This window comes from Sorex araneus, chromosome 6 (genome assembly GCF_027595985.1).
Source record: "Sorex araneus isolate mSorAra2 chromosome 6, mSorAra2.pri, whole genome shotgun sequence".
Classification (NCBI taxonomy): Eukaryota; Metazoa; Chordata; class Mammalia; order Eulipotyphla; family Soricidae; genus Sorex; species Sorex araneus.
Genome location: NC_073307.1, coordinates 121,387,138 through 121,409,517, shown reverse-complemented (window position 1 = coordinate 121,409,517; position 22,380 = coordinate 121,387,138). Strand labels below are relative to the sequence as shown.

General features: G+C 40.4%; 1 protein-coding gene and 1 pseudogene across 1 annotated transcript; both read left to right on the top strand.

The window, feature by feature from the left end:
* Positions 1-4,457: 4,457 nt before the first annotated feature.
* Positions 4,458-5,447, top strand: LOC101554470 (mas-related G-protein coupled receptor member A6-like). Its single transcript, XM_004607948.1, has one exon. It carries the CDS (start codon positions 4,458-4,460, stop codon positions 5,445-5,447), a length of 990 nt encoding a protein of 329 aa, XP_004608005.1.
* A 6,125-nt stretch (positions 5,448-11,572) lies between these two features.
* Positions 11,573-12,935, top strand: LOC101554212 (calcium/calmodulin-dependent protein kinase type II subunit delta-like; annotated as a pseudogene).
* The last annotated feature ends 9,445 nt before the right edge of the window (positions 12,936-22,380 follow it).

Sequence of the window (22,380 nt, the reverse complement as noted above, 5' to 3'; positions counted from 1 at the left end):
CAGATCTCTGAAAAGGATCCCACAGGAGCTCCTGGTAACCTTGATAAGCCTCCTTCTCATCAATTCCCACTCTGTCTAGGGGATTCTTCTGTGCAGCAGAGAACGGTTCAAAACAAAGGTGAATCTCTATAGACACTTCCTATCAACAGGAGTCAGCTTGCCACCCAAAGGAAGATGCAAAGCAGGTAAGTTTATCAAGCTTATTTCCAAAGCACTGCTGAGTTTTGTCCTAAGTCACATCCATGAACCTCAAACTGGAAGCCACATGAGAAAAGTCAGAAAATCAGGTGCCATGGAGAAAGGACAGCAGTTAGGGTGTCTGTCTTGCTTACTACCTATCTGTGTCACTTACAAACTCACAGCCTGGCAGGGAGAAAGTGTTTCAAGTTGCTGTCCTTACAATTTATTCACGTCTTATTTCCCTGGATGCACCAGAGTCATGGGAAATAGGAATCCATCTGTGAGACAGAGATACTTTTTCTGGATTCATAATCTATTGAGAACATGCAAATAGGATTTGGTGATAATGGCAGAATATTCTATCTTCTGCAGTATGCTTCTCTGATGGTAGTTTCTGGACTTTCTCTGGGTGATGGATCTCTTATTCACCACATTCCATATAATTCTTTGCTTCATTTTTTTGGTCATGTCTCCACCTGTAATTTTTCTCGAATCATTTATCATCTCTCATTTCTTACTATTACAAAAAATAATACCAGTACCATCTGACTTTTATTTAAAAATATGGTGGTAAGCAAATATTAGTAATTATTTGTGCTTGAGATTTTGGTTTTTGAAGAATGAATAATAAATGTGGTTTAAATGAACTACAGTAGCTAAAAGTGACTTAAGTCTTGAGAACTCATGTTTCTCCCTTTAGGTGTATTCCAAATTTTAAAAATACATAAAAAGTTAAAGAAGTTCATTAACACTTTGTGGTCTTCTGTGACATGTAGCCACCAGCTATGGGAAGAAAAGAAAGACAGAACACAAGTAGTTTGTGCCTAACCTCTGCTCTGCTCAAAGCCGGAACCTCGTGTTGATAGGGCCCAGTTGCTTGGTACCATGGAGAATCAGGCAGTCCTGTTCCCACATCCTCAGTAAATTTCTGAGGAGAATCTACAACCCTGATTCCTTATCAGAAACTACCTCCTCAGAGACATTTGATGGAAACTCTTCTCATTATAAATGATGTAGCAGAAAACCTGGAATTCCTTAGGCCTGGCTCCTGGATCAGGGCCTATGTTGACCTACCCAGACCCCAACTCATTTATTCTCCATAATTTGTCTTCTTCTGTGTTAGTTAAGCTATTACAATAAATAGTCAAAGTGAAGAGTGCTACGTGAGGAGATTAAAAATGAGCATACTGAAACCCACAACAAAATGAAGAAGATTTGGGTTTCTAAGGTGTTTGTCCAGAGGCAAAAAAGCAAGCACTTATGATAACTGAAATTTGTGTTCAATAACATGAATGAGTATGACATGTGCCCTGATGAATGTAAATAGGTTTGTACTTCACCTCTTCTTGTCTGTCCATCAAGACTACAAGACCTAAGATATATGTGATGATTTATTCATCATATCTAGGAAAATGAGTCTTCCTTTCACTGCAGAGGTAGGACAGAGGGGTATCTTCCTACCGTTTTAGTCTTGTGATTGGTATAACAAAGGTTGTATTTCCTAGAAGCAAGGGACTTGTGCCTTTGAGCATGGTTCTTGGGAGGCTTCAAATAACACCAGTTCATTGATTGCTATGTGGATGGATATTATTGTAAGTGATGTTAGGAGAAAGGCCATATAGAATAAACTGTCTCATGTATATAATGTCAGGGAATCTAAATGCCCAAGACCAACAGAAACTGGGAACTGTGCTTAGTACAAAAACATATGAAGCTAATCAGATAAGAGAGGAAGAAGATGGAGGGGCTGGCACACTGGAACAATGATGGAGGGATGTGAAACTACAGTGCATGTGTGATGCTGGAATGTTAAATTTGTTTTAAATATTTAATGCTTTCTCCTGACTTTTAAAAAAATATCATTAGCATTTGAAATTATATAATCTAAGCTATACAAAAGATCCCAAATCATCACAGTGATTCACTAATAAAAATTAAAGAAATATATATTGTCTGCCATGGAGGCAGGGGGAGGGTAGGAAAGGGGGAATATATCTGGGATATCAGTGGTGGGGAATGTGCACTGGTGGAGGGATTGGTATTTGATCATTGTGAGATTGTAACCCAAATATGAAAGTTTGTAACTATCTCACGGTGATTAAATAAAAATTTTTTTAAAATCCCAAATCAATATATTCCTCCTGGGATCTGTAGAAGAGTTACTGGCATATTTCTCTCCCTTCTACTTAAGGAGGTGCCATTCCATTCTACAAGTGGATCTGTAGTGTTGGTAAAAGAAAAGTAACTGACTCAGACCTAGATATTCAGAACAGCACTATACCAAATGTATGTATGCATTCAGATACTGACCCCTCAAACCTTTTGTGCTCCCATTTTCTTTACCCCCTATAAAAAGATAGTGTTTACTAAGCATTTTAATTATTTTTACATTAGTTTTAAATGGCATCAACTACTTATATATGACATTTAAGGATTAATTTTATACCTTTACATAGGTCACTCAATCACCACAACCACCTATTGGATCTCAGTGTCATTTCATGACCAAAAAGACCCTCTACTCAGCCCTCCTGTCAGCTCTCAAAGTCACCAATTTTGTTCTGTTAACTAATTTTTTTCTTAAGAAGACCCAGAGAGAGGTTTTATCTTGAATAGAACTAAACTAGCTGCTCTTCTTCACCTTGATTTGCCAACCATTACCAAATTGAAGTTCAAATGAGCATTTGTACTTAAATCGCAAGTCACTCTGGTAACAGGTACCTGACCCATAACCAATCTACATGGGGCCCAGTGATAGTACACAGTAGGCATTTCTTTCCATGAGTCCAACCTAGGTTCCATCCCCAGCATCCCATATTGACCTCAGAGCATGTTCAGGAGTAATTTCTATATACTTAGTCAGGAGTAACACCTGAGAATCACCAGGTGTACGACAAACATTAAACAAAAATCCCTAAACATTAATATCCTACCCCATTCTTCAAAGAATTCTCTATAGATCTGCATACTAAAAAACTACAAATATTATCTATCTTCTATAGTTTCATAAATAACTGTTTAAATAAATGAAGTCTCTCATTCAGCCTCACTGCCTCCTCTCTGCATTGCGTGAATACCTTTTTTGATACTAAAATATTAAAATTTCATTAAGTTTTATTGATTATGATAAACAATATCTTTTGTTATTATCAAGTGCTTTTTTCAAGCTCAGAGGAGACAGAACTAGTCATTGTGCCTGTTTAATGAATACTCTCAGACACAAACTTTCCAAATAAGGACAAGTAAAGATTCTTCTTCACATATTTGTTTTTTAATTTTTTCCTTCCGGTTCTTTTTCATATTTTTTCTTTATTTATTTTTAGAGAATTACATGATTATATTTCTAATCTAATTCATTCATGATTAGATTTCTGTTATACAGTATTCCCACACACATCACTTCACCACTGTACCTTTCCCACCACAAATGGTCCCAGTTTCTTTCCAAACCCCTTCCCCACCCTTCCATTCATTCTTCTCTCTCTCTTTCTCTCTCCTTTTTCCTTTGGGCATTGTCATTTGCAATACTGGCACTGAGAGGTTATCACGATACCCCCTACCTACTTCTAACAATACAGTATTACCAATCTTATCCAGCATTATCATTCCCTGCTCTTATTTTCATAGTGGTTTCTTCTCTATCTTACCTACCCTCATCTTCACACACACTTGTGGTTAGTTCCAACCATCCATCATTCATTTCTTATCCATATCCTAAAGACCCATTGTGACAAATGGAGGCATTGGGACACACTAATGAACATGAGTAAGAGCTCGCTGTTTTCAAAGAGCTGACATATGGACCTTAACAGACCTTCTGATTCAGGGTCAAATTCCTTCATATCCTGAGGTCCTGTTTTCTCTGAGTGGGTCATTTTCAGTCACTGAGATGTCACATAGTTCATGCCTCTGAAAATCAGAAAGCCCAGAGCAGAAGGAGGAGGCTTCAGAGTCCCACTGCCGCCCTGATGTCCTGCCATGAAAACTCCCCTCCAGACACTGTGTGATGGGACATGGCCTAGGGAACAGGAGAGAAAATTAATACTTGAGAACATTTCATGTCTGTGAAAAGTTGTGATTTGGTAGAGAAATCCCAGGTTTTTCAGAAAGTTCAGGCAGAGTCTAAATAGAGCATGTCAAAGTTGTGTGACCTGCTTAAACTGTCTAAGTTGCTTCTCTCTGGTCTCAGGTATCTGTCTGACTATGGGGATCCATGATCATACTGAAAATTCTTTCTGATTTGTGTTTCCAGGAACATCAGCATAGACTATCTGAGCATGGATGTAACTGAAGCACCTTGGGAGACTGAAAACATATGGCAGGAGTTAATTGACTTTTTAAGAGAACTTGAGATGTATTTGCTGATCTCAGGCATTGTGGAATTCATCATTTCCCTGGTGGGGCTGGCAGGAAATGCTGTGGTGTTCTGGCTCCTGGCTTTCCGCATGCAGAGGAATGCTTTCACCGTCTACATCCTCAACTTGGCAGGAGCTGATTTTGTCTGTCTATGCACCCACATGGTATCCTCCATGATGGATTTGGTCAAATATATGAAAGTATTCTCCGATAACCTGGTATTACTTTTTTTGGCAGCATTTCTCACTCCCTATGTTGCAAGCATGAGCATTCTCACTGCCATTAACACTGAGCGCTGCCTGTCTGTCCTAAAGCCCATTTGGTATCATTGTCACCGCCCAAAACACATGTCATCTGTCATGTGTGCCCTGATCTGGGTGCTGTCCGTGCTCCTGAGCATTCTTAGATTGGAGTTTTGTGGTTTTCTGTCTGGAAAATATGATAAGGATTTGTGTAGACTAATTGATTTCAGCATTGTCACATGGCTGATTTTCTCCTTTGTGCTTCTGTTCGGGTCCAGCCTGGTGCTGCTGACCAGATTGCTGTGTGGCTCCCAGAAGATAAAGCTGACCAGGCTGTATGTGACCATCGGGATCACAGTGCTGGTCTTCCTCCTCTTTGGCCTGCCCTGGGGAATCACTTATTTTATCTTAGAAAGGATGTTAACTGCTCATTACACGATCCGCTTTAAAGTACATGTAGTCCTTAATGTATTAACCGCTGTCAACAGCTGTGCTAATCCCATCATTTACTTCTTTGTTGGCTCTTATAGACACCAGCAAAGACAGCTAAGAAGGAGCCTCAAAGTAATTCTGCAGAGAGCTTTGCAGGATGCTCCTGAGGAGGATGGACGCCAAGGCAGCCCTCCTCAGGAGACCCTGGAGATGTCAGGAAATACTCACGTGGCCTAACTAAATCAAAATGTAGACATAGTTTCAGAAATGTTACCATTGCTTTTCAGATACTGCATTCTCACTTTTTAACGCTGAATATTATAACTGAACCATCATTTGTTTTCATGGTCTATATATATGCATATAGTAAAGAATATTTTTGTATCATGTTCATGCAGAATAAATTTGCTATTAACACTAATCTTTGAGTGTTTTCATGACATGTTTGTTTTTCTCATATATAATTATCAGAAGGTAATTCTGAATAATATAGAAGAAGTTGCATGTGACACCCTAGGAAAAATTTCTAATGCGTTTTCTAGAGGGGTGGTTCTATAACTGTTTTATACATGTCTGTGTGCTGTATGTGATTTCGACTTAACTATTTCTCCATCAGTTGCTCTCTTGCACAAAATACTAATTCTTATAAATTAGTACTCAAGACAATAGAAACAAACAAAAAAAATCAGACCTCATCAAACTCAAATATTCCTGTACTCCTAAGGAAACATGGGCTAAAACTATAGAAACTAAATGAAGAGGAAAATAATATGTGCATTAGACATCAGATAAATGTTTTATATTTTATGATTATGTCTTTATATTTATATGTCATCATACATATTAATATGTAAGATATATACATGTGTGCATGTATATATTTATAAGTATATACTTGTACATGTTATGTATTATATTGATACACATTTATATGCATTTATACATATTTTAAATGACCTTTCTTGCTGATTTTGTCAAACTTTACTTCTATCAAAAATGTGAGAATGTCTCGACATAAACGGTCACCATGGCTAACAAAGAAATGTTTTGCATTTTTATTCTTTAGTGGAAAAATATAGAATTGTGAAAAATTTGATTTAACAAGTAAGTCATTGAAAACTAGTGACATTGAACTGTTTCTAATTGTCCATACTTCGTTTATTTTACATATTATTCAATTTTTCTAGAAAGCATTATCATATTATTGACAACCAAGTTTTATTATTAAATTATATTACAACTCTTAAAAATTCTAAATTTCCTGTCATATCCTAAAATCTCATATGGAAATAAAAATAATTCTCTAGTTCAAACTGAAAAATGAAAAAATATATAAATGTTATTAAAATCAATAATCATATAAAAAGAATTTAGATGCAAATGTGAAAAAGCTACCCCTTCTGGAAATGAGATCAGTAGATTTTATGAGTGGATACACTTCTGTAGCATTTGCAAGGAAAATAGAAATTTAGAGGACTTATTACCATAATAACACAAAATTTAAAAGAGTCAAGTAGAGTTTGAGTCTCAGATAAGCAAATTGTCCTTTATTTCTAATCCTCACAGACTCAAATCCCATTGCTCTGTGTGCTACCCAGGCACAGTGTCAGTGAGAGAATTCACAAGAATCACATCGCAGGGAAGTGCACCACATGGGGGTGGAGATGCACAGGCTGGGAGAGGTTTACTCAGATCTAATGTTGAGACACATCCCCAGAGAGGTCACGACACCAAAGAAATCGTGGTCTCGTTGGACAGCAGGTCTTTGAAAAGGAAACCGTAGATGTTCACAGGAAAATTTATAAGCCTCCTTCTCACCAACTCCCCCTCCTTCTGAGGAATCTTCTTCGGAGGCAGAGAAGGGTTCAAAACAAAGGTGAATCTCTCTAGACTCTTCCTGTCAACAGGAGACAGCTTGCCACCTAAAGGAAGAATGCAAAGGAGATAAGTTTATCGAGCTTATTTCCAAAGCCAAACTGTGCTTTTTTCCTAATGCGCATCCATGAACTTCAAACTGGGAGCCACTTGAGTGCACCAAGAAAAGACAGAAATTCAGGGGCCAGTGAGATAGTCCAGCAGATAGGATGTTTGCCTTGCTCACTACATACTCACAACCTGGCAGGGAGAAAGTATTTCAAAAGGCTGTCCTCACAATTTTTTCACTCTCAATTTCCTGGATGCACCAGTGTAAGAGGAAATGGGAATCAGTCAATGAGGCACAGAGATATTTCCTCCTGGATGCATAATTAATGAGGAATATGCAAATGGATTTGTTGATGAAGACAGAAGAGAATCTCTTCCTTTGCTTTTTCAGAAAAGGGAGTTTCTGGGACTTTTTCTGGGCAATGGAACTCTCCTACATCCCATCAAATTGTTTGCTTTACTTTTTCGTTGTCATGACAACAAAAAATCTGTGTAATTTCTTTGGAATAATATCTCAAAGGTACATCATTGCCACTGTACTTTGATTTTTGTTTGAAAATATAGTGGTTTCTATAATTTTTTATAAATATTTACTTTTAAAATTTTGGGGGTTCATGATTTTGAATTTGTAAGAAAGAATTGTTTCCTTGAGAGTAAAGTGCAAAACAGTGTCTAAGGAAAATGAACAGTATCTATATAAACAAATCAAGCTTATGGGAAATGACTCTCTTTCCATAATTGGTTTATTAGTAAAAGTTTATCTGTCTTCTAAAGCCTAGAAATAATAACTGTTGATCAAAATGTCTAAGGTAGAGGTGAACATTCCAATATAAATCACATTTTCACAGCCTACAACTTTGCCTGGCCCTCTAGTGGTATTTAAGCAGTATTTGCTGCATTAAAGTACCTGTTAAGCACATACTTTTTAAGTGACCTCAGTGACATTAAGAAGAAGCATGGTCACACAGTGCCATTGTCTCCTCCAGCTTTGGTTCCTGGTGGGGAGTCTTGGAGACATGAAGGCAGGTCCAGGCTTCATGTGATGTGTTTGAGACTTTCAGGTCATATGCTTCGCTGTTGATTTCAAGAGTGATACTTATACATGCCACCAATTGCTTTATTTTCAGAATACTCGCCTCTCTCTTTTCTAATTTTTGAGGCCAAAACTTCGGCTATAGATTTGAGAATTTGTAGAAAATTAAAAAAAATACAAGCAATTAATATCATTAATTTCTTTCTGAAAACTATAAAATATTTTCTAACATTCAGGCAATGTTTTTCCTCCTAAGTGTATTAATTTCTAAGTACTCAGAATTTTATGAGATAGTTTTATCATTGCTGTGCAGTTCATCTATCATGGGTAGAGGATCTACACTGAATGTATTAAATTAAGGAAAAGCAGAAAGAGCGCCATAGAGTAGATGAATACATTAGACCATACTAGTATCCGACAACATAGATTTCAGACTGAAAAAGGTTAGAAGGGACAGTGAAGGTCATTTTCTACTCATCAAGGGATATGTACAACAGGAAAAAATCACACTCCTAAACGTATATGCACCTAATGAGCGACCAGCTAAATACTTAAAACATCTCCTAGCAGAATTTAACGGGGACATCACTAGCACCATGATAGTAGTTGGAGACTTCAACACTGCCTTATCACCTCTGGATATATCAACAAGAACAAAACTAATCAAGGAAACAAAGGCTTTCGAGGAAGAAATGGAGGAGAGAGGGCTAATAGACCTATACAGGGCTTTACACCACAAAAAGAAAGCATACACTTTTTTTCCAGTGCACACAGAACATTCTCCAAAATAGACCACGTTCTTGGTCACAAATCATACCTCAATAGAATTGGGAAGATATAAATTGTATCAACTATCAAAGTGAAAGTAAAGTAAAATTTACCAGTTACACATGCGGGGTGGGGGGCTGGGGAGGTGGGGGGAAGGGGGGAGGTATATCGTGATTGGTGGTGGAATATGTGCACTGGTGAAGGGATGGGTGTTTGAGCATTGTATACCTGAGACTTTAACCTGAAAGCTTTGTAACTTTCCACATGGTGAATCAATAAAAGAATTAAAAAAAAGAAAGAAATTGTATCAACTATCTTCTCAGACCATGATGCGCTGAAAATAGAAGTTAATCACACACAGACTTGGAGAATCAAATCAAACACCTGGAAGTTAAACAACTCATTGCTGAACAATGAGTGGGTCACAAAGGAAATCAAGGAAGAAATCAAAAGATACCTCGAAACAAATGAAAATGAAGACGCAAACTACTAGAATCTATGGGACGCAGCTAAAGCTATGTTAAGGGGAAAATTTATAGCCCTAAAAGCATTTCTCAGGAGGGAAGAAAGGGCCTACATAGATGGCTTGACTTCGCAGCTCAAGATCTTAGAAAAGGACCAGCAGAAGGAACCCAAACCAGTGCGAAGGAAAGAAATAATAGAAATGTTTCCATCAAAATAGCAAACTGGAGGTTGGCAAAAATACCCGGGGATATCAGTGGAGGGAAGTCAGTACTGTTGGTGTGTTGCATTGAAACATTGCATGCCCCACACTCTGCTCAGTAGAACTATGTATATCACAGTACCACAATATCTAATGAAATATAATAAGCAAATGAAGTAATAAAAAATTAGTTGCTCACATTTGCATAAAAATATATTTCTGGGGCTTAATTTTAACCCACTGGCCTGTGTGTGGGTCTTCGTTCCAATACCATTGTTTTAATTTCTACTTTTGTACTATTTCTTGAAGTCAAAGATTATGGTGCATCTTCTTTATTTTTTTTCTCTCAGAACTATGTTGGTCACACAGAAACTTTAGCTTTTCATGTAAAAAGAAAAAACACCCACTAACTGCCTCTGGCACCATTTAAGCTCATTAATAGTCATGATCCAAAAACTCACAAATAAATCTCAAAAGAGAACAACAGGTTATAGAGGTGCCTCAATGACCCACGCCAGGCTGAGTTATTCCAGGACACCTCACAGGGGGTGGTTGAGCCCACCATCTGCCCCATGAGAGCCCTGGCAGCCAAAAACCTCTAGAACTCTATTGCCAAAACTCTCAAAGCCGATCTCCACAGGCTCAGGAGAAGCCCCCATGCATCAGAATGAACCTGTTGAAAAAGCCAGGGATGAGGGCTTTGTGACTGAAATCCTCAGGTTCTCATGGAGTCAGGAATGGTGACCCATCCCCATGTCTGTATGCTTCCCAGAACCCTGCAGTCATGTCCAGGAACTGCCTCTGGTGCCATAGAAGGTCATTAATGGCATTGACCAAGAGACTCACAAATGAATAATACAAGAGAACAATAAGCTGCAGAGATGCTTCCAGACCCCAAAGTGACATCCAATTAAAAATTTAACTCCAGCTGTATCATGCTATTTAAAATGTTTGAATTTCTGAAGCAACATCTAATTCTCTAAACCACTAATGTAACAAGAGTAGAAAAACATATTTGATGGGGTGTAAATTAGAAGGCATTCAATCAATGTGGGGTGTAAGTATATGGGGTGTTTATATATGTATACAAATATACATATACGTATATATATGTGCATATATATTAGCACAGAAGTTTCAATCTATAAAAACATGCTAGTAATTTCTTATCGAAGGGATTAATGGCTCCAAGCTAAGATACAACAATTTTCACACTCTTTTCTCTAATGAAGACTTTTTGATCATATTTAGAGGATTATTTATAACAAGCAATGCAAAATAAATTATTCAGACGTCTATGGGGCAGGCTGGGTGTTGTTGAGAAAATATGAAATAATGGTGGTGGGAAGTTCTAAGAGTGGTGAAATTGGTGTTGGAATATTTAATGTAATAAATGTTGGTAAATAATTTTATGAAAATACTATTTTAAAACTTAAAAAATAGAAATAAAAATAAAAAATCCTGCCGCCGAGATGTGATCCCGTGTGTGGTCTCTCCGCAGCTGCACGAGCGTGAATCCAGACCCAGTTAAACTACTTTCGGCATGGGCAGCTCCTTGCAGAATGTCTCCAGCCTGAGAACTAAGCCGCGGCCCCATGCCCGCCCAGGAGGGGAAAGGTATTTCTCTCTCTCGCCTCTTCTTTTCCAGGGATAAAGGGCGTGGTGACCCCCATATTATGATTACCACAGATGGGATTTACGACAAAAACTGCAGCAAAAGGACTTGAGGGTGCTCTTGGGAAAGTGGGTGGCACTGGCCCCTCCTGCTGCCGAGATGTGATCCCGGGGGCCGCACGCGTGTGCGGCCTTTCCTCGGCTGCATGAGTGTGAATCCAGACCCAGCTAAACTACTTTCAGCATGCGCAGCTCCTCGCAGAATGTCTCCAGCCTGAGAACTAAGCTGCGGCCCCATGTCCGCCCAGGAGGGGAAAGAGTCATTGGCGGTGAGCTGTTTGAAGACATAGTGGTGCGGGAATACTACAGCGAGGCCGACGCCAGTCACTGTATACAGCAGATTCTAGAGAGCGTAAATCACTGTCACCTAAAACGGCATAGCTCACAGGGATCTAAAGCCTGAGAATTTGCTTCTAGCTAGCAAATCCAAGGGGGCGGCTGTGAAGCTGGCTGACTTTGGCCTCGCCATCGAAGTGCAAGGTGACCAGCAGGCATGGTTTGGTTTCGCTGGCACCCCTGGATATCTCTCTCCCGAAGTCTTACACAAAGACCCGTACGGGAAGCCCATGGACATGTGGGATTGCGGTGTCATTCTTTACATTCTCCGGGTGGGCTACCCACCCTTCTGGGATGAAGACCAGCACAGACTCTATCAGCAGATCAAGGCTGGAGCTTAAGATTTTCCATCCCCGGAGTGGGACACGGTGACTCCTGAAGCCAAAGACCTCACCAATAAGATGCTGACCATCAACCCTGCCAAGCGTATCACAGCCTCGGAGGCACTTAAGCACCCATGGATCTGCCAACGCTCCACTGTGGCTTCCATGATGCACAGGCAGGAGGCCATGGACTGCTTGAAGAAATTCAACGCAGGAAGAAAACTGAAAGGCGTCATCTTGACCACCATGCTGGCTACCCGGAATTTCCCAGCAGTGAAGAGTCTGCTGAAGAAATCAGATGGGGTAAAGGAGTCAACTGAGAGTTCAAATACCACAATTGAAGATGAAAATGTGAAAGCGCAAAAGCAGGAGATCATCAAAGTCACCGAGCAGCTGATCGAGGCCATCAACAACGGAGACTTCGAGGCGTACACAAAAATCTGTGCCCCGGGCCTCACTGCGTTTGAACCGGAAGCTTTGGGAAATTTAGTGGAAGGGATGGACTTTCATCGGTTCTACTTTGAAAATGCTCTGTCCAGAAGCAATAAGCCCATCCACACCATCATCCTGAACCCCCACGTGCACCTGGTGGGCCAGGAAACCGCCTGCATCGCCTACATCCGGCTCACGTAGTACATGGATGGTGGCGGCATGCCCAAGACCATGCAGTCAGAGGAGACGCGCGTGTGGCCCCGCCAGGACGGCAAGTGGCAGAACGTGCACTTCCACCGCTCGGGGTCACCCACCGTCCCCATCAAGCCGTCCTGTATTCCAAATGGGAAAGAAAACTTCTCAGGAAGCACCTCTGTGTAGCAAAACATCTAAGGACTGAGAACAGTTCACTGTGGGTCTTCTAAATATCAACAGTGCCACCTCCACATTCTCTGTCTCCAGGCACGTGGACGGGACCCTGGGCTCCCCCTCCTCCTCTTCATGCATGTTTCTGAGTGCGTGAAGCCCTGAAGGTCTGTGTTTTGCTTAGTGACGCCTCGTCTCCGCCTCGAGTCCCCCGCCCGTCCACGTTGTTTGCACTCCACCGCGGGATGTTCCTTGCAAACTCCAGTCACCCTTGGCCATCGCAGGGGGATGGTAGATGTCAAACAAACAAACAAACAAACAAACAACAACAGCCACAAAAACAGTTCCACGATATTCCAACCCTACACCTCTTCATCCAGTTCCTCTGTTTATGCCAAGATTTAATAGACTTTAAAAACGTATTGTCCTCTGAATGACAGTTTGTAAGAGAAATGTAAAATTTTTTAAAAAGAAAAAAAATAAATAAAAAATAAACAGAAGTTTTTTCTGTTTTCGTTAAAATTGCTAGTGCTCTTTGCAAGAGTCTATTCAACTCTTCAACTTTGGGACAGGAGTCCATGTGTTTTTGATCATGAGTTTTCTGAGACTTTTAGATCTTTTGGTTATCAATTCTTTATGTGTATGGTTCACACACTTTCAAAAAAGTATAGTATTAAATTAGAAACCATTCCAAATCAGTACAATTTGTTATACAGTTACACAGGAGCTAATTGTTCATATGGACTGCAATTTATTTGGTGTAATGGACACATTTATTTCTGGTGATAATACTATAAATATTTTGACATTTATAAACTTTGTATTATATATTTTGCACAGGCAAAATCATCTCTGTAAATAAACTAATACATCAAAATGTATCACTTGTATCACTTGTCATCCTGTTGATCTTCAATTTGCTTGAGCGGGCTCCAGTAATGTCTCCATTCGTCCCTGTCTTGTGCTATGTAGTCCAATGGTATCTGCTAACTTCAGGAACACTAAGGGTCTCAAACTGTTCATTCAGGGTTTTGAGGAAGAAGTCTGACTAACTCGTAGGTGGGTGGCCATGCAGTCTTTTGACTTCCTGTGGAATCCAGCTGGTAACAGCTCTAGTCCAGCAGTCATCTCTGAATCACGTTACAAGTCTGGCCAAACTGATTTTTGATGTCTTGGCAGACAAGACAGCGTCTCTGGTTCTTGATCATTGACGGAGTTTCTCTCACTTGAGTGAAATGTGATATTCCAAGCATAGCTCTTTGGTTACCTTTTGGGATACCTGAATAGTGTTCTCATCTTGTTTTTGTAAGGCCCAGGTCTCTGAGGCGTATGTTAGTGCAGGAAGAACAGTAGAGTTGAAAAGATGTGCCCGGAGCTGGAGGTTTTCATCCTCTTAACAACTTCTTTGAAGGCGTTCCACGCTGCTTTCTTCCTCCTATACAGTTCTGGTGCCAAGTCGTTCCTCATGTTGAGTTCTTGAACCAAGTATACATAGATGCTCTATTTGGAGATGTTTGTTCTGCTGAGAGCAAATAGAATGCCAGGGACTAGTTCATTTTTTATGAACATTGTCTTGGTGAGATCCAGCTGCAATCTGACCGTTCCACACTCATGGTTGAAGTCTGCCAGCACTTGTGCCACTTGGCAAATGATGTTGTTATTAGAACAATGTGTTCAGCGAAGTAGAGGTGGTGTAGTTGCTGATCATCTATCTTCACTCCCATTCCTTCCCATTCCAGTCTTTGTTCTCGAGGGTGGCACTGAAGAGTTTCAGTGAAATGGTATCACCCTGCCCAACACCTCTCTTTATGTCAATGATCACTTCCTTGCAGAATGGTGATATCCTAGTGCTGAATCCATAATACAGCTCACAGAAGATCTTGATGTACTGAGTTTGAATGCCCTGTTTGGCAAGGGCATTGATGACTGTTTCAGTCTCAACAAAATCAAAGGCCTTCTTTTATTTTTTTATTTAAAAAATAATAAATAGTACTTTTATTGCCTGTATTTTTATTTTTTATCATATTTTATTTTAATTTTTTAATTAATTTATTGTTTTATTGAATCACCATGTGGAAAGTTACAAAGCTTTCAGGTTTAAGTCTCAGTTATACAATGCTCGAACACCCATCCCTTCACCAGTGCACATATTCCACCACCAAGAATCCCAGTATACCTCCCCCCCACCCCCCACATCCCCAGCCCCCCACCCCGCCTGTGTAACTGGTAAATTTGACTTTACTTTCACTTTACTTTGATTGCATTCAATATTTCAACAAAAAACTCACTATTATTGATTTGGAGTTTCTCCCCCCTAAAGTCTACCTGCTGAAAAGGAAGCATTTGATAATTTGTTTTCCATTGCTGAGAATGAAGAGATATGAGGTCGAGTGGCCGCACTAGCAGCCACACAGTTTTGGATTTCTGCATTTTAGTATTTTAGTAACTAAGTCCAGAGAAATATCTGCCATAAATTGCAACATTGTAAGCTTGTACCTCTCAGCTACTTTATATTCCACATATGAGTGCAATCTTTCTATGTCTGTCTCTTTCTTTCTGACTCATTTCACTCAGCATGATACTTTCCATGTTGATCCACTTATATGCAAATTTCATGACTTCATGTTTTCTGACAGCTACATAGTATTCCATTGTGTAGATATACCAGAGTTTCTTAACCAGTCATCTATTTTGAGGCACTCTGTTTTTTTCCATATTGTGGCTATTGTAAACAGTGCGGCAATCAACATAGAAATGCAGATGTCATCTCTACTATATAAAGGCCTTCTTTTAATCGATGAACATTAGACAGAGTGGCATCTTGAACTCTCGCAAAACTTCGATGAGCTTGGTCACTGTGTGGATAAGTTCCATGGTACCGAATCCTTTTTAGAACCCAGCTTGCTCACATGGTAGTCCTTCATATAGTCTACTGCCTATTCTACTCAGGATGAATCGAATGAACAACTTGTAGACGATGGACAACAGGCAGATTGGATGAAAGTAGCCGATGTCATGGATATCTCCATTCTTGCACAACAGAACGGACCTGCTAGTTTTCCACTGGGACAGAACCTTGCATTTGGACAGGTAGGGTGTGAAGAGCTGAGCCAGTGTATTGATGAGTACTGGCAACAGATTTTTCAGATGTTCAGGTCTGAACTTGTCTGGACTGGGTGCTGTACCAACTAAATGGTGTGTCGGATTTCGAAAGGTTGGATTTTGGGAATGAGATATCCATCCTGCGGGGTTTGATATGTGGGCAGGTGGACAGGGCTGTTGAACAGATCTGAGTAGAAGTTGTGAATATTCCTCTCCATTGCCCTTCTAGAAGATGTGATAGATCCATAAGGGCGTCGGAGAGCAGTAATGTTGGTCTTGTAATTGGCAAAGGATAGGTAAGACTTGCAAATACTTTTCCTGGCTTCTGCCATATGGGCCAACACTGCTGCTCTTCCCTTTTTGAGTTCTACCTTTATTGCGTCTCTGCACAGCTTTGCGAGCTCAGACTTTAGCTTGTGATTGCCTGAGGCTCGTGCCAAATCATGTTGGCGAATGAGCTCAAGAATTTCTGAAGACAACCGTCTGTTTGTGACTTTTCCACTTACAGCATTCTTCGTGCAGTCATGGAGGTGGTGAACCAGTTGATCGTATACCTCCTCAATGTTGTCAATGATGGCATCTTCGAACATTGCCACAATAGTGAGAAAGAGCACCCAGTTGGTGGTCATTCAGCAAGTTCTTTCTTAAACTTAAATTTTGCAGTCCTTTCTTCCCACTCTGTGAAGTATAATTTTGCACAAAGGAGGCAGTGGTCCAATCCCACTTGGAATTTGGGACAACAGCAACATCAGTCAGGCAATACCATCGATTGAATATGATGTGGTCGATTTTGTTGTGGAAATGTCGACAAGGAGACACCCATGTCCAATGTTTAGATTCAGCCTTCTGGAACTGTGAGTTACCATGGATGATCTTGGTCAACATAATGAACTCAGAAAATCTCTCACCGTATTTATTCCATTCTAGTCCATGAGACCCGATGTGGAGTTCTTTGGGTGACCTTCTTGGTCCTATCGTGGCATTCAAATCACCGAGAATGGTCTTGTAAGGTGTGGTCTTCTTTATAGAACTTCTCCAACTCCATGTAGAATTTTTTCATTTTCTTCTTCATTGTAGTTTGATGTTGGTGCATAAACAACAAAGATAGATACTGCTGGCAGTGAGCCACATCTATTCAAGTGTAATCGCCTGATTTGGTTTGTTAGGCATTTGAATGAATCAATGCTCATGGCCAAGTTTATATTGACAAGAACACCAATGACACAGACCCCTCCATTGTCACATATTCTGAGGAACAACTCCTCTCCAGTGTCGAAAATGTCGTGATGTGACCTATGATACTGTACTTGATCTTCTGCGCTTGCACCATCAGGTCCTTGATGGATGCTTCTGATGCCAGCATACCTGCGTTGAAAGTACAGACAATCATTTAAGTCTTTCTTCATTTTGGCAGTCTAGTTCGTCCCTGAGATTTTGTCAGCCTCTCCTTGCTCATATTTCTTAATGCTGCTATACTGGGAGCTCTTTCAGTGTCAGGGAAAGAGGCCCATTGTTTTTAATATTTTTATTAAAATGCTACTGGTAGCTTGCCAAGCTCTGCCTTGTGGGCGGGGTATTCTTTGTAGCTTCCCAGACTCTCCCATAGAGATGGAGGCTTTAATGGCGGCCCCTAATCACACTTATAGGTGTTCCCATGGTTCACATCATATTTGAACCCCATCAAAAATGGTGCAGAAATTATGGAAAATGGATATTAAGTGTCTTATGGTGTGTCGTGCAGCCACAAAGCAGTCACGGTCCGGCAAGCAGCCTGGGATGTGGAGGTGGCTGGCTTGTGGAGGTTGATCTGTGAGGTATTTATCTGGTTCGGGTAGGGTGAGGCATCTGGGTTTGATCCCTGCGACTCGGGAAATTGGAGGAGGTAGACAGAAGATCTTGTTTCTGGGTCTCGTTGAGCCTGGAATTCAAGGTCGCAAAAGTTCTTCTTTACCTAGTTTTGTGGGGCTTCACTCTTGTGTGTGCTTCGATCTGAGTATCCAGAAAGCAGCATGGAGCGTGGAGGTGGCTGGGTAGTGGAGTAGTGGAGGTCGGTCTGTGAGGTATTTATCTGGTGCCAGTAGGGTGGACTGTCTGGGAGGGAAAAAGTTTTTGACACTGCTATACCATTATAAATATTTTAAATGGCCCTGGTTGATGATTCTGTCAAATTTCACTTCCATCAAAGACATCAAAAATATGTGAGAATGCCTATAACACAGTATTACCATAGCTGACTAAGATATGTTCTGCACTTTTATCTCAGAGAATTAAGTGAGTAGTTTTAATTTACATTTAAGTCATTACAATTTGAGGAGCTGGAGCGATATTACAGTGGGTAAGGCATGCCTTGCATGAGGCAGACGCGGGATTGATTCCTAGCATCCCATATAGTCCCCCATGCACTGCCATGAATAATTCCTGAGTGCAGAGCCAGAGTAACCCCTGAGCATTGCTGCATGTGATCCAAAAAGAAAAAGAAAAGAAAAGAAAAAAAGAGATTTTGCACCATTTCTGGTGCCCACACTTGGTTTGTTTTGCATATTATTCAACTTCCCGTGAGTGTATTAGTATAATATTAAAATTAAATTTAATTACAAACCCGAAAAATTCAAAATCTCCTTCCACACACTAACATCTTTTATATGAATGAAAATTATTCCCTGGTTCAGGTGCTAAACACAAAGAAGTATATGTTATTTAAATCAGTAATCATAGCAAAAGAATTTAGAATGGAAAAGTGAACCAAGCTGCAACTTCTGAAATTAAAACCAGTAGATTACTTATGAGATGACAAACTTCAGTGGTGAATTAAAAAGAAAATTATAAAGATAATGCATGACTTGTTGCCATGATAATGCAAAATTTAACAACTCAGAGAGAGAATGAATCTCAGATAAGGAATGTGCACTTTACTGCTAAATATAAATCTTCACAGAGCCAACTTCCATTGCTTTGTTGCTGCCCTGGCACATGTGGCAAACAATTTCCTCCATACTCTCTCTCTACTTTGGTTACATTCGATATTTGGACACCAGTCTCACCACTACTCACACCTGCCAAAAAGTCAGTGCTAGAGGATTTGTTTTGTATTGCTTGTTATGGATAGAATATAATGTCCAGGAGATTCTGTGTAGTTCTCTTTAGGGTTATTTAATTTATACTCTCTGGGTCTTGGCTGTTGATGAGATTACATGGTACTGGGGGCAGTTTGTGGGTTTGACTGCCAAGCTTCTGGAAAACTGGGAAACTGAGAGGAGGAGGCCCAGGCACAGTGAGCTTGGAGATCTGTCACAGGTTCCCGAGTACCTGGTTTTCCTGCCAGTCAACTCGCTGGTGAGGTTCATCCCATCTTGGGTGAGGCTTGTTCCTTCTTGGGTGACTTGTCCAAGCATGTGGAGAGTGGCCTTGCCCATGGTCACAGTTGGGTTCTGGAGGTTTCCAGGGTTTCAGCTTCCAGGGTTCTCTTTGTAGTGGGGAGGGAAACTCAACCCACCCCCTCTGAGGTGCTCTGTTGAAGACAGCTTGGCGTGGGGTCAGGACATTCTGTGGCGCTCCCTTCCAGGAGCTCTAGTTTGTAGTCTCTGATTCTTGACCATTGATGAGATTATATGGCGCCAGGGGCAGTTTTCCAAGCTACTGGAAAATTGGGGGCCTGGAGGAAGGAGACCCGGTTCCCAATCCAAACAGGCTTGGCGGTGTCAGTCACAGGTTCCCGCTACAAGCCCTAATTGCATCTTTTGATCTCTTTTGAAATTTATGGGTCTCTGAAATAAGGCCAAAAAATGAGCTTGTATAGCTGAACTAGAGATTATTTGTGGGTATTTCTCCCACATACCTAACCCTTGGACATTTAATTTCTTGGTGAACTTGGCCCTAAGTTTTTGGGGTCTGGCCAAAGGCACAGCAGCAATTTGGGGGTATCTGGAAGTCTGAAGGAATAACCAGACTGCTGATGCACTCACCCCATGTGTACAGGTTGACCTGCTGGCAGCACCATACCCCCTAAGTTAGCATATTTTAATTATTACCTATGTACTGTAGCCTGAAATCAAAGATTACGGTATATCTGCTTTTTTCTTCTTTCCCTCAGAGCTACATTGATCACACAGAAACTTTAGCTTTTGATTGAAAACCACAACAACAATAAAAAAAAACCCTAGAACTATTTCTAGTTTACTTGAAAATTGTCATTGGTACTCTAGCACAAAATCCATATAGTAGTAATGAAAACTATAGTATAAAAACTGGAGAGAGGAGAGACTTAGGTTTGAAACTGCGTTAAAGCACAACTAAACTTTCAGCAATATGTATAATATCTTCAAATCTCTATTTCTTTCCTCTGAAAAACATATTAGTAATCGCCTAGTAGCTGGGGTGGCCATGAGTACCAGTGATCAGGTAACAGAGGCTCGACTTAACTTATCTCAGGGGCTTAAGTTGAGAATTCCTGAACATGGATCCACCCACCACAGCCTCGAAGACTGAACTCACAATGATCCATAGAACAAACCATGCTATCCATAAACTTCTTTACATACAGACACTGATACTGGATTTGCTGTTTATTGATATTGTTCTAGTTGAGCAGTAGGAAATAGGATTGTGTTATATTTCCTGGACTTTCACAGATGGAGGAATGCTTTCTCTGTCACCTCAAGGAGATTATTCTGATCCTCTCTCCTACTCCTTCCGGAAGCCTCAGGAGAGGCTCATCAACTCCTTCCATTCCATCTTCACCTATATGCCCAGATTTTCACCATGTGTCCGTACTCAACTAAGTGTCAGGTCCAAACATCCAAGCTAACAGCAATGAATCAGGGCTGCACGGCCATGTGCCCCACAACTTGCTGCTGTCACCATCTGAAACACGTGTGAGCAACATGCATGTCCTGGTTCTGGCCTTGGCTCTGATGCTGAGTGTCCTATAAGAGAAAGCAGTGGCTTCCATTTTGGAAATAATGACTAAAAGGGTCCCATAACTGCTAGATATTCAATATTTTTAGTTTTTACTTCTTGATGGATCTTCTCTGGCATTGCTGTTCAGATTGATGACTGGATCTCAGGACAAAGAGCTGACCAGGCTCTATCTGACCATCAGGCTCAGTGTGCTATTCTAACCACCCTGAGAACTCCCCAGGAAATCCACTAATTCCTGAAACAATTTGCATTCTGAAAGATATTGATATTTGCCCTGTTAACTTATCCAATTATGTTTGTCTTGTCTGTGGCAGTAGCTGCACCTTATCTCTGTTTAGCTACTTTGGTTGACCTCACATTAGCAACAGCCTGGTAAGATCCTCATTTTGATTCTCCTCAGAAGAATTTCCTTGTAAAAATTTCCTGAGATCGGTGGCAATTCATATTTGAAAAATACCTTTAGTTTCAATTTCTACGAGGCTTTTGCTGCCTTTTCTTCAAATGTACCTCATGGATTCTGGTCTGATATTGAGATTTTTAATCCATTTTAATCTGACTTTTGTGTATGATGTTAAGTAGAGGTCTGAGCCCTTTTTCTTTGCATATAGCTATCCAGTTTTGCCAGCACCATTTTTAATTTTTATTTTTTGAAAAAGTTTTTATTTCTCCTCCTTACCTAAATAATTTTTCAGAGTATTCTTTTATATTTAAATTTTTTGAATGTTTTTATTAGTGAATCATCATGAGATGCAGTTACACACTTACGTACTTTTCATGTTTGCATTCTGTTCATACAATGATGGAGTAACCACCCTCCACCAGTGCCCATTCTCCACCGCTAATGATCCAGGATCCCTCCCATCACCCCCATCGTATCCCCTGACCCTGCCTCTGCAGCAGGGCATTCCATTTTGTTCTCTCTCTCTCCCCTTGGGTGTTGTGGTTTGTGTAGAGCTATTGAGGGCCATCACGTTTGATTCATAGTCTATTTTTGGCTTGCATCTCTCAACCTGAGCGGATCCTCCTGACATCCTTTACTTGGTGTTGCCTTCTCTATCTGAGCTGCATTTTCCCCCAGCATATGAGGCCAGATCCCAAGTTGTGCGGCAAACCTTTGGACCTTATCTCTACTATTATGGGTGTTAGTCTTCTATTCTGTTACTTTATATTCCACAGATGAGTGCAATCTTTCTATGTCTGTCCCTTTCTCTCTGACTTATTTCACTTAACATATTTTCCTTTCTATGTTGATCCACTTATATGCATATTTCAGGACTACATATTTTCTAACAGCTGCATAATATTCCATTTTATAGATGTGCCAAAGTTTCATTAACAAGTCATCTGTTCTTGGGCACTCGGGATTTTTTTCCAGATTTTGGCTATTGTAAACACTGCAGCAATGAACATACAAGTGCAGATGTCATTTCTACTATACTTTTTCACTCTCCAGTATATATTCCTAGAAGTGTAATTGCTGGGTCAAATGGGAGCTCAATTTATAATTTTTTGAGAATCATCCATACTGTTTTCCAAAAGGGCTGAACCAGTCGGCATTCATACCACCAGTGAAGGAGAGTCCTTTTCTCCCCACCTTTGTTCCAATACCAGTTGTCTTTGTTCTTTTGGATA

What these genes read in the sequence shown, in the direction of transcription:
- LOC101554470 (XM_004607948.1), top strand. Translation starts at nt 4,458, where the DNA reads ATGGATGTAACTGAAGCACCTTGGGAGACTGAAAACATATGGCAGGAG.